Below are 18,371 nucleotides of genomic sequence, written 5' to 3'. Positions count from 1 at the left end.
TCTGAGTGGCTACATGGCTGACTTCTAACCAAAGGAGTAGCAGTTAGCATGCAGAGGCACCCAGAAGAAAGCACTGGTAATCTACTTCTGAAAGATCACAGCCATTGAAAATCCCAGGGAGCGCAATTCTATTCTGACACACCTGGAGTCACCACCAGTTAGAATAGACTCAAGAGCAGCTGTCCTCCTTGTTAGTTTCTTGCTATATTCTCTTATTTTGAAAACTAATAAGGCTCTCCGCAATATTAGTTGAAAGAATGGAAGAATATTTTTACTAAATATGAAGCATAAAAAATGTGAAGCATAGTGACCAGTACATAAGATGAATCATGTCATTTAATAATTGACTAATGGTGAAGGATAGATTTAATATTAGTTTTTGCGTTAAAAACTTATTTTGATGGAAGAGTAATTTAGAAATGTTTGTACCCATGGAAGGAGTGCTTGGAAATGAAAAGCTACTATTTCAATACACATTTATCTCTTCTTATTTCCTTTATTTGTCTCTTGGCTTCTGACATGGTAGGAAACAGTGTTAGTTTGATATTGCCTTTGGCAGACAATGCAAGGAAATGTAAAAGTTATCTCTTGATGGTGATACATTAATACGTTATGTTTCTCCCTGACTTGTCAACATGTAGTTTTGCTTTTATGATGCTCTGCCGAAATGACCCTGAGCTAAAATATCACTCTCCTTTCTCTGAATGCATATTCTAAGACCTTGACCAAAAGGCAGCTGGCAGCACTTCTACCACTAGTAACAGCAACAATTTTACACATTTCTAAACGCTCAGTCTTTTATCTATATCAATTATGCTGTTGTAATATAATGTCTCAAAACATAACAAGTGAGGACCGTCAAGGAACTACATTTATTCATCTGCAACTACATTTGTGGGGTCTAGTATATGAGTTTTCTTTCTTTTAATGCTTAAACATTAAAGATTTATTTACAAAACTGGAGGATTTCCCACCCATCTTAACTTTCTTTTGCCAATTTTACATGTTGTTTTTATGTGTTGTCAAGTATGACTCATAACGACCAACAATCTAAACCTCGTCATATCCTGTTCCACCCTCACAATCTCTGACACATTCAAGCCCATTGCCACAGTCACCATTTTCAACAAATACATGGCAAGCACCTGCCCAATGCCAGGCATGGGCTCTTAAGTCATACCACAAAGGCAAGTCAGAGAGACCAGATCTCGGTCCACACTCTGTGTGCTGTGTAACCCAATGGCAAGGGTCCTGAGGCCCTGAGTGGTACAAATGAGTAATGCCATCTGATGCTAATGGGGAACTTGACCAAATGAGTTAGCGGAGAGGTACCTTGAAAAAGCCTTCTGGAGATTTACTTCTGAAAAAAACCAACCACTGAAAACTCTCTAGAGCACAGTCTCTTCTGATCCCCATGTGGTCACCATGAGTCTGAACTGAGTCAATAGCAATTGGTTAAAGTCAAAATGCATTTAGAGAGGGAACAATAAATCTCAATCCACTATCTCAGGTTAAAAATAACTGAAGACTTCCCATTAAGGAAGCCTTGGTGATTGTTTTTATGTGCTGTCTAGTCACCTGTGACTCATAGTGACCCTATGTACAACAGACCTAAACCCTGCTGTCTCCTGAGACAACCATATTTTCTCTGACACACCTACCCCCATTACCCCAGGCACTGAATCAATCCATCTCATCAAGGGTCTTCCTCTCTTGCTCTGTCCCTCCACCCTCCCAAGTATGACGTCCCTCTCCAAGGATTGGTCCCTCTTTGCAACATGTCCAAAGTAGGTCAGATGAAGCTTCAGAATTCTTGCCTCCAGGAAGCAGCCTGGTTGTACCTTCTCTAAGACAAACTTGTTTGTTCTCCCAGCAGTCCACTGTATATTCAATACTCTTTTCTAGCACCACAGCCCAAAGGCATTAATTCTTCTTTTGTCACCCCTAGTCATTGTCCAGATCTCTGATGCCGACAAAGTAATTGCAAAGACTAGGGCCTGTATCTGGCACACTTTGGTCCCCAGAATGACATCATTGCTCTTCAGTACTTAGGAGAGGTCTCTGACAGCAGACTTTCCCAATGCAATTTGTCTTTTTATTTCCTGGCTGCTGGTGCCAAGAGTGTTGACTGTGGAGCCAAGCAAACTAAAACTGTGAACAATCTCAATCTCTTCACCATCTGTCTTGATGCTGCCAATAGGCTCAGGGGTGAGAATCTTTGTTTTCTTGATGTTGAGCTTCAATCCATATTGAAGGCTGAAGTCTTTGACCCTCTGCAGCAAGCACTTCAGGTCCTCCTCAATTTCAGCAAGCAGGGTTGTGTCATCCACATAACACAGATTATTGATGAGTCTTCCTCCAATCCTGATACCACATTCTTCCTCATAGAGCCCAGCCTCCCAGATATGCTGTGTTGCATATAGATTGAAAAGGTATGGAGATAGGACACATCCCTGGCGTATATGCTTCCCAATTTTGAACCATTCAGTGTTTCCCTACTCTGTTCTGACAATTGCCTCAGGTTCAAGAATAGATTTTACATAAATATGATCAAGTGTTCTGGGATTATCATTCTTCTCAGCGTTGGTTAAACACTCAGCTGCTAACTAACTAATAGGTCAGCAGTTCAAAAACACCCAGTAGTATTGTGGGAGAAAGACCTAAGGATCTGCTCTTATAACTATTACAGGTAATCATATGCTTTGGAATCATTCTACTACTCAGTCACATGAGGTCCCTATGTGTCAAAATTTATTCAATAGCATCCAACAAACTATTCAGTAGCATTGTTGTGAATTTTCTCTCAAGCTTATTTTAGCATTTTTAAATATTCCATCATTTTAATCAGTTTATTTTATTTCCAAATCTATTCACAAAAACAGGTTATATTGTGATTATGCTGCTAAACCTAATGTAAATATTATATACTACAATTTATTATACATTAGTATACATTCTCCACTATCAACAAATAAAAGGCTAACATTAAAAAGATCATAGAAAATAACTTCTGGAAGACTTTGAATAAGAGAAAGGTAAGTGAGTAAGTGGGTAAGGAGCCCATTTTTATCCCATTGGATTTGACATTATCAGTGCATGCCAGTCCTACTACTTCCAAGTGCCATGGCCACATCACTTCGCTTGGAAATTTTTCTGGCCATCAAAGCCCACTATGCCCACCTTCAGTGCGAATTAGAAAGGCTCAAGGATTAACACATCTAGGAGCAGCCCTCCACCAGTGACTGAGAGAAGTGAGTAAATGCCTGGCTCCTTGGAAAGCATGACAGTGCTTGCTCCTTGGGGAGAACAGCACTGAGTCACGGAGTGCACCTTGCCTCCTACGGATTCCCAGCAGGGTGGTGTCTCAATTGTTCACAGTGACTCTTGGCTTGTTAATGCGTCCTTTATTGATTCCGTCTCTGCATGTCTCACTTCCGTATTCACCAGAAACCACTTCCTAGAACCACTGCCAAAATGTATTACTTGTACTTAAGTCTTTGTCACAGATTTGCTTCTTGGCAAACCCAAACTGTTCTTATACGCCTATTATCTTCAGTAAATAGATGTTAAGTCTATATGTTTTCCCCCTAAAAGAATTGGAATTCATGAAGAAAACGAATATTCCTTGTATGATTTGTTGTGTGCTATCTAATCAGAACTGACCCTCCAGAGGGTTTTGAGGTGGGAAATGACATGGGAGGAGATTATCGACCCTTCTTAGGGTTAGCAATATTGAACAAAAGGGAAAAACTAAGAATCATTTAAATTTGAACTTCAAACATTCATCCATCAAAGATTGAATGTTGTTGTTAGGTACTATTGAGTTGATTGTGACAGATAGCCACTCAGTGTACAACAGAAAGAAATGCTGTCCACAAACAATTGTGGTATCCTTGCAATTGTCACTATATTTGAGCCCAGATGGAGACCCACTGAGAGCCTTCCTCTCTTTTGTTGACCCTCTACTTTGTCCAGTGTTTTCTCTTGCTTCAGAGACTAGTGCTTCCCATTAGCTTGTCCAAAGTATACAAAATAGAGAGAATCTCAGCCTCTGTTCTAAGAAGCATTCTGGTTGCACTTCATCCAGATATTCAGAGAGATTACTAAAGTACTCCAAAGTACTGAAGAGCAATGATATCAGTCTGGAGACTAAGGTGTACCTGTTACAGGCCATGGTCTTTGAAATTACTTGCTATGCATCAGAGAGCTAGACAATGACTAGCTATGATAGAAAGAGAGTTGATGCCTTTGAGGTGTGGTGCTGGAGAAGAGTATTGAATATACCATGGACTGCTAGGAGAACAAACAAGTTCTTCCTGGAGAGGATGATGCCAGGCTGCTCCTTGGAGGCAAAAATTCTGAAGCTTCATCTGACATATTTTAGACTTGTTGCAAGGAGGGACCAGTTTTTGCAGAGGGATCTCATGCTTGGGAGGGTGGAGGGACAGCACAGGAGAGGAAGACCCTCAATAGAGGATTGATTCAGTCACTAGAGTAATGGGGATAGGTTTCTTGGAGACAATGAGATAGGCACAGGATAGAGCAGGGTTTAGGGCTGTCGTACATAGGGTTGCTATGAGTCACAGGCAACTCAATGGCACATAACTACAATATTGCTAGGAGTTAGGAGTCTTAAGTATTAAACAGGTCACGCTGATAACTACCATTGTGAGTTCACCAGCTGCTCAGCGTCAGAAAGATGGGGCAATCTGCTCCAGTGAAGATGTGCAGCCTTGGAAATCCAGTGAAGGGTCACCGTGAGTCAGAAATGATCTGATTACAATGAGTTTTGGTAGGGTTTTTTGTAACAAGGAATTTGACTACAGTAGGTCACTGTGCTAGGTGTTGAAGTGTGTGTATGTGTGTATATTTCCTTTCTTTAGAATGAAGGTTCCAGAGCACTTCCTAGACTTGTAGACGTCTTCATTCACCACTATTTGATACAAAGACAAGGGCAGATGCAGGAGAAGGAAAATTTGTCCGAGAGGAAAATATTTAATCAGACCTTGTGTGCTCTGAGAGTTAAAATGCCAATGGAGTCAAGCATCTCAGGAAAGATGTAGTTTCTCAGGGACACATTCTGATCCAGAGTTCCTGGGGTCTCCCTAGAAGTGGTCATGGAGGAGATGGAAAAACCTGACCTTTAAGTTCAACAATGCAGGCACTGAGGCAGATGCACTTGGCCTCCCTCAGAGATGTGCAGGAAACAGAATCATGAATTACATGGAATTATTTTTTCCAGGTGGGAATGTGGCCGCTATCTTCTAGATAGAAGGAGTGGAAGCAACAAATACAGGCTCAAGAGTCTACAAAATGCTAACAGGTTAAAAACAAGTTTACAAGAGGGTGGGTTCTGACAAGATAGTCGTGAGTCAATTTCAAACTCACAGGGACCTGATGTGACAGATTAGGATTTTCTAGGCTGTGATCTTTGTGGCCAGGCTGCCAGATTTCCCAACTGCAGTGTTAGGGGGTAAATTTGGAGGCATAGCATAGAATTCCAGTTAAGAGGTTGAAGATCGAATGCTGAGACTGACACCAGCTTTCAGTGGGAAGGGAGTAAGCAACCTTCAAGGTCTGCAAAATTGGGTACCAATGTTGCCACAGAACAGAGGAGGCATTTCTGTTTAAATAACAGAGGCAGCACAGGGATCGCTGTCAGACATCAGAAAATGTGTTACAGTAGGCAAACCACATTAGCTACTAATTTAATACAAAATACTTTCCCCAGAACAGGCTACATGTATTACAGGTGTGGGGGGGGGGGCGGTATTTACTTTAGCAAGCTCCGAGGAGTGGTGTTTATCTCATCAGCATACACCTTGCTCTCAGCCATGATACAGAGAAAATGTACAGCCTGGATAGGCTAACCACACTCCCGTCAAGAGGCAAACAGGCTTTAAACTAAACCAATTAGGGACGAGAAAACAGGAAGGGAGCTGTGGCCTTGCAGATTCTGTTGATCTGATGGCAAGCTTTGGAAAAGCTATTTTAGGCCTGAACTTTGACATAGTATTTTCAATTCTCATACAAGTCATTCAGAAAAAAGTCTTTCATAAAGGTTAGTTTTTTGTTCAAGCTCATTAACATGGATGAACCTGGAGGACGTTTTACTGAATAAAATGTCAGTCATGAAAGCATAAATACTGTATGGTTCCACTAGGAAAAAGTAATACACAGAAAGAAACACTCTGATGGTTAAGTAACTTAGTCCTTTACATTGTTGTTGTTGTATACAACTCAATTGTAGTTGACCCATAGCTAACTCTCCAGCCAGCAGGTTTTCAGGGACAGCACATCTCGCGGGAAGAGACTGTCATCCTTCTTCCATGGAGCAGCTGGATTTTTTGAACTGAATGCTTTGGGGATTGCAGTGAGGTTTCTTAAAATTAGGCCACCACAGCTTCTTTAGGAATTTTAATCTGACAACTCTTGGGGCAAGAGAATTTGTATATTTTGATAAGAGGTATCCTGAGTGCCAATCATAGAGTAGGTATTCAGTAAGCACATACTGGAGAAAAAGGATTAAACAAGTGGAGATACCAACCCTTGCCTTTGCATCCCAGAAATGTCTTGAAAATAGTCTCTTGGCAACCCCTTCTCAGTTCACAGAATGATCCTCTTTCTAGTACATAAAATCCCTGACCGTGATAAGTAGAACTAGAGTGAATAGTATATACTTCAGCTAAAAAGTTGTTGAAACTGGTCTCTCAAAGAAATGAAAGCTGTGACACAAAAACATATGCCCATGTTCACCACGGCATTATATGACATAATAAATTGATGGGAACAACTCAAGTGTCCATCAGTGGATGAATCAATAAACAATGGTACACACTATACTGTACTCATTGCCACTGAGTCAGAACCAGCACACAGCTGACACACGATAGAACATATACACAATGAAATACTGTGCAACATTTAAGAATGACAGCATGTACCACATAACCTGTGAACATGGAGGACATTACCCTGAGTGCAAGAAGTCAGTCACAAAATCACAAGCATTATGCAAGCTCACTATTATAAAGAGTTGAGGAAAAGTTTACACAGAAAAAAACAAATAAACCACTCTTTGATGGGAGAGAAGAGGAAGGGAAACAAAAGTCAGTTAAAAATACAAAACAAGAAATTGATATGATTTCTGAAGCAGAAGGATTCTAAATCAAGAAGTGTGTCCTTCCGAGAGGGGGTAAATGCTGAAGAACAAATCTGCAGACTTATCTATATGACCACAACTTGGGTGAGGGGCCCTGGGAGCAGAGCACATGACAAAACCTTGTGACAGCAAAAGCCCTGCATGTTTTATACGTCTTTTATAATGAAGCAACTAAGATCTCAAAACGTTTGTTAGTTGAAATTCATTCAATGAGCATTTACTGAGCATTTTCTACCTTTTTAAAGGCACCTCAGGAACATGATGATTGCACACTCAGCTGCTGAAGGGAAGACTGCCAGCTTGGACTCACTTGTAGCTTTGTGGGAGAAATGACCCATTATTGGCCTGCTCTTGTAAAGACTACAGCCTGGGAACCCTGTGGGCACTTCTACTCTGACCTATAGAGTCTCTGGTTGCTTGAATCAAGTTGCCAGCAATAATGATTTTTTTTAATGCCTCTACACATTAAAATTAAAGCAAATATTGCGTTGTTTTGTCTTTCACATGGTACTTTCAAATTACCATTTACAAATCTTTAACCAGCGCTTGGAACCAGACACGAGGACATCCAGAGGAGGTACACACTCTGTGCAACATTTTTCTTCAAAAAAATGTATCAACCATGTGCTACTTTGATAACAGGCAACAAAAAGACCAGAAAAGACTGGGAAATAATGGGCAAGGTCCAATGGTGATTGATTTTATGAAATATAATGCATGGAAATGATTGTATGAAACACAATATAAATGAAGAATAGTATGAAGCACCATGTATATGAACTTTGTAAGCAAACCAATATAAAATAAAAAAGTATAATAAACCAGTGCAACACAGTTCACTGAGACTTTAGCTGAGATACTTTGAGAAGGATAAAAGCAGACATTTTATTTTATTATTATCTTCCTTTCTTTTCAATGACATTTACACATCATTGAATTTCTATGTCTTGCATTGAAATCTAATCTTTTTTTTTTCTTTGCTGTCAAGTCAGAATTAATTCATAGCTAACCCTACAGTGAGTTTTCAAAGCCTTCTAACCACACAGGAGGAGGCTGTCCGTCTTTCTCCCCTGGAGCTGCCGTGAATTTGAACTGCCAGAAAGGTGCTGCCTTTGAGTTAGCTGCACAAGTCCCTACAGACTACACCACCAGTCTCAAATGAAGTGTCTAAACAAAAATTGTAAGCAAAACCCAGAATTCAAGTCAATGGTCAAATACTTAAGAAGTCCTTAGAACACAACGGGTAAATAAATGATTGGCTTACCTACCAGATTTGATTGTTCAAACCCATGAGACACTTTACAAGGCAAATATGTGGCTGTCTGCTTCCATAAAGACCTACAGCCTTGGAGATGCTAAGGGGCAGTTCTATTCTATTCTGTAGGGCCACTAGGTGTTGGAGTCAGCTCAATGGTAGATTTAGACTTTTGTTTGTTTGTTTTGTTCTTGGTCAAATAATTTGCTATAAGAGAACAAACAAGTCTGTCCTGGAGAGAGTGAAACCAGGCTGCTTCCTAAACGAAAGGATTTTGAAGCTCTGGCTCACATACTTTGGGCATGTGGCCAGGAAGGATCAGTCCTTGGAGAGTGGAGTCATGCTTGGAAGGGTGGAGGGACAGCACAGGAGAGGAAGATTCAGGATGAGATGGATTGACTCAGTGACTGGAGAAATGGGAATAGGTCTGTCAGAGAAGATGAGATTGGCTCAGGACAGGGCAGGGTTCAGAGCTGGTGCAGAGAGGATCGCGATGAGTCGCAGGCAACTCATTGACACACAACAACAACTAGTACACAGACATATGTGTTTAGGATTAACAAACAAGTTGAGAAAAGAATTAGATGGAACTCTTCTTTCAGATGCCAGCTCTGTCCTCTACTTCCTGTGAGTGTTGACAGGCTGTCCAGGCTCTCTGGTTATCAGTTTCCTTATCCAAGATGCAAATAATCACTTCTCTGTAAGGGAGTGCTGTGAGCCTCTGTGTGCAGAGTCCTTAATTCTATTCTGGAGGCAGAGTTGAGCAATCCTCAGATAGACCGACCATGATGTTTGCCTTCAACTTCGAATTGACCTACAGCTGACCCTCCAGCGGGTTTCCAGAGGCAGATAATTAATTGCATTGAAGGAGATTGCCCATCCTACTCTGGCTGAGCATCTGATGGATTCGAACCACATACCCTTGGGATTACAGGGATGTGTCTCACCACTGGGCCACCAGAGTGCCCTAGGTAGACCATGGGGGAGAGAAATCAACTAAAGGGGACAAAAGGTCAGAATTGTCTGAGGGGCTCGCTCCATATCCCTCTTTGAGTCCCTTCCCTACAATGAGAATCACTGCCATCAGGAGTCACTGACAGCAGCAATGTGCGCCAAAGCAAAGACCCAGCACAGCCGTTACCGCAGCACATACACTAGCCTCTCCGTGTACATTGTGATCAGGTGTGAAGCTGCTTGTACGTCTATTGACTTACCCTGCTGTTGAGGAGTTCTGGTAGAGCAGAGTTTAAAGCGTTTGGCTGCAAACCAAAATGTCAGTGTTTCCAACCCACTGTACGTTCATGGGAGAAAGACTGTCTAGTTTGCATCGGTAAAGATTCGTGGCCTTGGAAACATTGTGGGACAATCCTACTCTGTCCTACATGGTGGCTCCGTGTCAGGATAGGCCCTGTGGAAGTGTGTATTCTACTTTCTGAGTCCCCGGGCAATGTGAAGGGTTAAAACTTTGGAACTAACTAAAAGATTGGCAGTTTGAGTCCACCCAGAGAGGTGCCTAGAAGAAAGACCTACTGATCCATTTCTGAAGAATCAATCACTGAAAAGTCTGTGGAGTTCTGTGATGCACTTTGGGATTACCAAGCAAGTCCAAGCAACTGGCTGTTTTACCACTGCTGCCTTCTGACTCACTTTCTCCCACTCCTTTTTAACTCGCTTCAAAAACCAACAGCCTCTCCCTAGCGGAAAGATTAAAACAATGTGCTCCCATAAAAACTGGCAGCCTTAGAAACTCGCCAGAGCATCACTCTGAGCCAGAAGTGATCAGCTGGCAGTGGGGTTTTGGTTTGGTGTGGGCCCTTGAGACCCGAGTCTCTGATCCAGTCAGAAAGGTCCAATATTTGCAGATTTACCAAAACTCATTGTGAACACCAACAAATCTAAACTACCTGTGTATATTGTTGCTGTTATTGTTACGTGACATCGAGTAGAATATGACTCATATCGACCCTACGAACAACAAATCTGAACCCTGTCCTATCCTGTGCCATCCTTATCATCTCCAACACACTTGGATTCATCCCAAGACATCAGATAATATCACAGACTTCATCTATAAACCCACAGTAAGCTTATTAAATTAAATGGAGTCTTTAACATTGGTGAATAAGAGGGAATTAAAGTTTTCAAAATATATGACTCTTTGCTAATTACATGACAGTCATTAAATTCCTTCGTGTTGTGGGATCTGAAATAGGAAGTGGGGCAAGATTATTTTTTAACGTACCACTGTCAGACCTCAATTTGCTCACTCTCACAGAATAGCCATCCAACACAGATAACAGGGTCAGACTGCGTGGTCTGTATCATGGCAGGAAATCTCCTGAGCAATGCAGAGATTAAGGGGCATCATGACATGTCATGTCGCCCACTAACCGATCTACACTGATCCTCAAGACCATTTTGTGTTGTCTTGTCTATAAAGCAATTAGGTCAATTAGTTTGTCATTTCCAAAGCATCTCAAGGCTTCTTGTCTTGGAAAATTATGTATTAGAATAAAGGCTTCTTTCCTAGCACCAAGATTTCCTTTACTCTCCATTCAAAGTAGCTTTTCCCTCCCTGCCAGGTGGCCTGGTTAAAGCTGCATGCTGAGATCATGGAAAGAAAGGCATAGTTGCCCATTCAGTCTAGTATGCTGGAGTCAGTCAGCACCAACCACCAGCCAGTGACCATGGAGGGGATTCAGACTCATGGTGGCCCCCTGTGCATCAGAGAACTTTGCTTCCAAGGGTTTTCAGTGGCTGATTCTCTGGGGTGGTCTATTATCAACTTTTCCATCAGAATATTACCCATTTGAATTACTCTGGGATTATGGCATTGGCTTAGTTGTTGCTACAAGGTGCCATTAAGTCAAGTATAACTAAATAGTGACCCTATGAAGAACAGATCTGAAACTTGTCCTATCCCATGCTATCCTCTCAATCTCTGAAACACTTGATCCCATTGCTTCAGTAAGTGTCAGTCTATCTGATTGAGGGTTTTCTCCTCTACCATTCCTCAACCTTTCAATCATGTTGTCCATTTCCAAGGAATAGGGCCTCCTAGCAACATGTCCAATGTATGTGACATGAAGTTTTACTGTCTTTGCTTCCATGGAGCACTGGCTGCACCTTCTCTAAGACCTATCTGTTCTTTAGGCAGTCCATGGGATCCTCAATACTTTTCTCTAACACCACAATTCAAAGTCATCAATTCTGTCATCCTTATTCACTGTCCATCTCCCAGATGCATAGTAAATGTTTGAAAAGACCATGGCCTGATTTAGGTGCACCTTAACTCAAACTGATATCATTTCTCCTCAATAATTTGGAGAGGTTTCTGACTACAGATTTTCCCAGTTCAATTTGTCTCCTAAACTGCTGACTGCTGGTTGTAGTTGTTGTTATTTGCCATCGAGTCACTTGGGACTCTTAGCAACTCTATGTACAACAGCCCTAAACCCTGCTCTGTCCTGTTGTAATTTTATTGTCTCCAATACACCTATCCCCAATACCCCAGTGACTGAATCAATCCATCTCATCGAGGGTCTTCCTCTCCTGCGCTGTCCCTCCACCCTCCCAAGCATGACTTTCCTCTCCAAGGATTGCTCCTGTCTTGCAACACGTCCAAATCATGTCAGATGGAGCTTCAGAATCCTTGCCTCTGAGGAGTAGCTTGGCTTTACCCACTCCAGAATGTACTTGTTTGTTCTCTTAGCAGTCCGTGATATATTCAGTATTCTTCTCCATCATCTCAGCTTAAAGGCATCAACTCTCCTTCTATCATCACTAATCATTGTCCAGCTCTCTGATGTATAGCTAGTAATTGCTAAGACCATGAATTGTTTACACCATAGAAATCTGCAAATGACACAAAATCAATGCTGTTATGCTCGTTTTCTTTCTTTCTTTCTTTCTTTCTTTCTTTCTTTCTTTCTTTCTTTCTTTCTTTCTTTCTTTTCTTTGTTTTGTTTCAGAGAACCATCTGTTTGACATTTATCCTAGCCAACCCCCGTTTCCAAAGTGAACTTCCTGTGCTGAGGTCTTTCCCAAATTTAACTTAATCTGACCAACTCTCACTGCTTCTCAGTTGTGATCACATCCCCACTGAGATATTAAATGTTACCACTGAATACCATTTTCTCTGCTAAATGGCAAGAAAGACAAGAAGAAGGAGGGGAATGTAGACCCCATCTGTAAGGCTTAGGCCTCAAAGTATGGCAGAACCATCCACATGCATCAGCCTGAAGATGCTCTTGCCGCCAATGATGTGGGCTTCTCTGTGGCAGGTGGGAGAAAAGAGATGGGTATAAAATAAAATAAACCAACAAGAGGCAGGGAAACATTTCTGGAGTTTTTAATAATCTTAATGGGAACTAAAGGGATCCGTCTATCATTCAAGCTACTGCTACCCAAGCATTTACTCTACTCTTATTGAGATGCCTCTGTTCCTCCTTGAGTACAGGAAAAGACAAAATAATAGAGACTCCGAGACGGTGGACGGTGCAGAAGGAGAAAAGGGAAATCTAAAATAGGATCCTTTGCCTACCTTTTGGTAATAGTTGTTTTTGTTGATTCTCAAAATAAACAGGCCTGCAATCCTTTCCACCATCTCCCAATATTTGTCCATAGGAGATGAAGATATTTGTCAGAACAAGACATCCTGCTGACTTTAGGAGGGAATTAAAAAAAAAAGGAAGCTACAAAACTCACCAGAGGGTCAGCAATAGGTCAGTTCCAACTCTGCGGTTCTCAACAAGTGAATTAAGAAGCACGATTGCTTTAGCGCATTGATAGTTCGCATATTTTGGAGGCTATGTTGCTACCTCCTCTAGTCCAGATTTATGGTAGTCACTCACCATTTGTGGTTACTGTGCTCTTGAAATGAGGCAAAGTCTGAGCTGAGATGCACTAAATGTATTACACATTCTATTTGGAAGACCTGATTAACCAAAAACTCAAAACTATCCCAAGGATTCTTATATTAAATAACTGTCAGAATCATAATACTTTGTTGGGTTAGGCTAAATAAAATCAATTTCTCCTGTTATTCTTTCATTCTTTTTTTTAAAATGTCATCTTATGAAATGAAATGTTGTGCTTCACCTGTGTCTCACATTGTGTTTTTATTGAGCCATTCTGTGTTATATTGTGTGGGTCTCACAAATAGTCCTTGAATTGTTCATGCAGCTTCTGTGGAATACTCTTTGTGACAGGGAACTCATTACTCCCAAGCAGCCTAAAGAAATTTCACTGGTCTTATTTTAATCCTTGGACCCATAAAGACTGTTAACCATCTTGCACATGAAAAACATTCAGGATGAATCAGTGATAATGCCCAACTCAGCATCCCAGCTGTCTTCTCTCTTGGAAGTCAATTACTCTTCCTCTAGCACCGGTTACTAATTGACAGCTATACCTTGTAGGGAGTTCTAGGGCCAAGCAAGTAAGAAGTTGCACTGTCAACTCAAAGGCAGGCAATTCTAATCCACCAGATGCTCCACAGGAAAAAGATGGGCAATCTCTACCCTTGTAATTTACAGTCCCTGAAACCTGGCTGAAAGGTCAATTATGAGTTGGTTGCAACTCCACAGTAATGAGCTCTTCCTTGTAGCCATTACTAAAGGGAAATATTACCTTAGACCCCAAGGATCTTCTCTCAGTGTATTTCTTGGGAAACCTCTCCTTTAAGCATTCAAGGTAGTTGGAAAATGACTGGACTATCAGTTTTAAGGCAGTTCTGAATGGATGCCACTGAGTTGACTTCCTAATGTAGGAAGGGAAACTCACTGCTCTTAATAGTTAATAAAAGCCCTTATTTTGAACCACATACTGCTTTAAACACTTCACACATTGATCACCACACACACCCAATCATCACAACAGCTGATGGGACATGTTACATATGAGTCCCATTTTATGAAACCCCTATTTTATAAACAAAGAAACTAACCCACAAAGAAATTAAGTCAGTTGCCCAAAGTCACAGTACTAGAGATGCTGCCTTCTCTTGGTTTTTACAGGAGCTCTAAAGTCACAGTACGTAACGTATCAGTTGGCTAACCACAAGGTTGGCAGTTTCCTGAAACACTCAAGGGTTCCATGGGTGCAAGATGAGGTAGTCTCTTCCCCGTGCCACTTACAGCCTTGAAAACCTGATGGAGTGTCATCATTAATCAGTAGAATCAACTCAAAGGCAGTGACTTGGGTTTGGTTAGAGGTACTTCTAACATTTTTGCTATGTTCCATTGAGTATCCATTCATAGCAACCCCATGTGACAGAGGGAAACTGCCTCTTAGGATTTTCTGGACCTTAATATTTAGGGCAGGGTGCTCTGGTGGCTTAGAGGTAAGGAATTCACTGCCAACCCAAACCCAAAGGAGTACAGTTGGAATCCATTAGCTGCTCTGTGGGAGGAAGATAGGCATTGTCCCTCTGTGAGATTAACTGCTTCTGAAAACCCACTGGAGGGTGGGCTATTCATCTGTCCGACTTGATGGTACCCAATGACAACAATGTCTAGAGCAAGGTTCAAATCCTTTGATCAGAGGCTCACTATGAGTTGTAATTGACTTGATGGCATCTAATGACAAATATTTACATAGGAAGCTCTTGTGACATAGCAGAGGGGCCGACCAAATCCACTAATTGCTCTGTGAGAGAATGATGGGCAACCCCCTCAGGCGATCTATAGTCTCTGAAAATCCACTGGAGGGTCAATTATGAGTCCAATTGGAGAACAATGTCCAAAAACAACCATTAAGAGGGCAAGCTAGAGACCAGGTCTGTAGCAAGTTGTCCTGTTCACCTGGGGCTGCACATACGTGGTGGTTCTAATCATTTAGCCCCCCCGCTCTTTGAGAGAAAGTCGCCCAGTTTTCTCCTTTTGTGACTTGTATCCTCAGAAGCTTGATGGAGGGTTGCTGTGAGTCAGACCTGACTGGACAGCAGTGAGCTTGAGTTTTATTTGTTTCAGGCTTTTGTTGTTTAGTCTTTACCGAAGCAGATCACCAGGCCTTTGTCCTGTGGAACTGCTGGGCAGGTTCTCACCACCATTTCAGTTAGTGACGGATTGCTTAACTACTTTGCTATTAACACATTTTTTTGTCTGCATAACACTGTTTAATCCTGCTTAATGCTTATTATAATGTGCCCTTTTCAGTGCTCATATCTTGGTATGTTTCTGGTGGCAAGAATTCAGTTAGCCATCCTCTTCATCCTCTGGACTAAAGGAGTTCTGGTGGCCTAGTGGTAAGAAGCTGCCCTGCAATCTCGAAGGCACATGGTTTGAATATCCTAGCTGCTTTGTGGGGAGAAGGGTGTGCAATCTCCTCTAGTGTGATTTACTGCCTCTGAAAAGCTTGCTGGAGGGTCAGGTAACACACAGTGACGGGCAGTGTCATTGGCATAAACAGTGCTCAGTAAACAATTATTGATTGGGCTGAAAAACAAACAAAAAAGACCAAACAAAAACTGCAATGCTGTGGAGTCAGAACCCTCTCAGAGCTGACCCTCCAGACGCTTTCTGGGGCTATAAATTACAAGAGAGGATATTACCCATCTTTCTCCTGCAGAGAAGCTGGTGGACTTGAACCGCCAGAGAGGTCAGCAGAGCAACTCCCTACTGACGAGATCACTAGCACTCTCTAGAAATGGAAAATCAGGAACTTAATAATCAAGGTGGAACTTCCTCTTATATAATCACCAAATAGCACAGGGAGGGAACATTTTACAAGCTCACTCAGAGGTTGAATCAGGCTGTGTCTGAAGAAACACAGAAAGACTCAATAAGGTCTTTATTTGATAATTTGAAAAAGCTCTGAATCAGTCTGCAGTAAGGAAGAAGGAAGCTTGCTTTGGCCATAGTTTGAAAGATCTGGAATGCAGCCAGGGACAGATTTGTTAGCAATATATACAGTGTCTGACTAGAATGGCTCACAGAAAAAGAAAGCTATGTTGTAAATATCACAGGGAATCCCTTTGGAGAGCATGCTCTGTGGTCCTGTCCTTAGACCTAGAAAGAGGGGTGACATGGTGCTGCCTTCCCCCCCCCAAAAAAAACCACACTCAGAAGAGATTTGTGGGGTGTTAGGTGGAAATAATGAGCATTGAAAATCAGAATTAATAAATTACCAAGAAGGATGATGGGATGAAAGAGGGGAGAAGAACACAGAGTTTGCAGAGCTCAGAGCAGCACCGCAGTCCTGCCCAGCATCCCCCTCCTCCTACTCTGCAACATCCATGCCCAGCAGCCAGGTGGAGGCTGCAGGCTGAGCCCCAGGGCTCCCGAGGTGGGTGTTCTGTCGCGACTCTTATGAAGGTGGATAGACAAGGCATCTACAGCTGACCCAGGAGGGAGGTTTACCAAAGGTTCCAAGCCCAACTGAGGCCTCCACCTCCAAGCAGACTTACCCGACAGCAGAACAGCCACCTGAACAAGAGAGAGAAGAACCAGCAGCACCAAGCTTGTGTCCTTTGCTTCCATTGATGATGAGGAGGGGATTGGAGGGGGGGGGCAGAAAAAAGCCAGGACAATGAAGGCACCAGATGACCCCCCTCCAACCAGGGCTGCTCAGCTGAAAAGAAGTGTGGAGGAAGCTCTCACTTTTAAAGGGCTCTCCTATGTAGGGGAAACCTCCAATAAGGAGATATCCTGTCACATGAGAGTGTTTGGAAAAACAGGAATTCAAAGTGACAACTTTGCTTTGTAAGCTAACTTCTGAGAAGAGCAGAAATAGAGGAAGAGAGAAGGACACACGTGGGAGAAGGGTGAGGCGGCGGAGGAGGCACTGGTCCACGGAGCAGGAGAGACGCCAAGCAGCCTTGGGTCTGCTGTCCACTCGATGGGGCTGGGTGGCAACATACATAACGTCCTGAGCCAGAAGTAGCCGAACCAGGGGCGCCTCTGGCAGCCAAACCACGCTCTAAAGCCACAGGCACTTACCGGGCAGTTTTTGGGAAGGAAGCAACACATAGTTAAAGGCTAACACAGATTCTCCTCCACATTCAGTTCTTGGAATGTTTCTTTCTTTCTTTGAAAGCTGCCGTAGAAACATACCACACAATGTTTTACATCTCTTGTTGGAAGAAAAGGAAAAGGAAGGTTAAACCATAAAAAGATCTCGATTGAACCAGGAAAGGGAACAAAATAGATGAAAACCAGAGGAAACTGTGGTAAAGTGTTTGCACCAGTAAAGGTCCAGTCTAGTTCCCTCCTAAAAGCCCTAGAAGCCCTAAAAGAGCAGTGGGCTCAGTGCAGGACTCTATCCCAAAGATCAGAGAACACTGGTGGCTTCATGGTAAGCAAGTGTAATCCTGGCCCAAAAGCACACAGCTTGACCCTACTGGCTGCTCTGAAGGAGATCTCCTGCGTCATTCATGGCCTCTGAAAACCAATCATGAGTCAGTTCCAACTGCACAGTACATAACAACATCCAAAAGACCAGAGTTTCAAGCCTCACAGCAGAAGAAAAATGAGACCATCTGCTCTCATGAAGACTTAGAGCTCCAGAAACCCAATAGGGACATTCTGCTCTGTCCTATAGTGACCTTCTGAATCAGAATCAATCTAATGGCACGAGTATGGGCCCAGACCCAACTACAATGATCCTCCACAGGATCACATGAGTTTTCTTGCAATAAAGAGAAAATCCGATTGTTAAGTGAGAAGATATATAATAATTTTGTAGCAAGTGCAAGCCTTTCTTTGAAAACTGTTAATAGATCTCTCATAAACACAGGAATAAGCCCCACAACACCTAATTCTTATGTAAAAAATGAATTCAGAATCATTTGGAGTGGATATCATAATCAGATAGCCAACTGACAACTAAACTGTGGGAAATGCTAACAAATAAAAGAGCAATGTTGCCACTGTTGTAGAATGAGGCTGGCATTGGGGTGGGGGTAAGACTGAGAAAAACTGGATGAAATATGTTTACGGCATTGAAGTCTATGGG

The 18,371-nt window shown here is 42.2% G+C and overlaps 1 protein-coding gene across 1 annotated transcript in view; it reads right to left on the bottom strand.

The window, feature by feature from the left end:
* The window catches only part of MRC1 (mannose receptor, C type 1), a 120,417-nt gene extending 103,138 nt beyond the window's left edge, over window positions 1-17,279 (bottom strand). The window contains 1 exon segment of the mRNA XM_006894324.1: window positions 17,018-17,279. Within this exon segment, the coding sequence (XP_006894386.1) occupies window positions 17,018-17,279 (262 nt within the window).
* Window positions 17,280-18,371: the final 1,092 nt, after the last annotated feature.

This window comes from Elephantulus edwardii, unplaced genomic scaffold (assembly GCF_000299155.1).
Source record: "Elephantulus edwardii isolate Elephantulus edwardi_28Jun2011 unplaced genomic scaffold, EleEdw1.0 scaffold00139, whole genome shotgun sequence".
NCBI classification, from domain to species: Eukaryota; Metazoa; Chordata; class Mammalia; order Macroscelidea; family Macroscelididae; genus Elephantulus; species Elephantulus edwardii.
The sequence above is the reverse complement of the archived record's forward strand: the minus strand, read 5'-3'. Positions and strand labels throughout refer to the sequence as shown.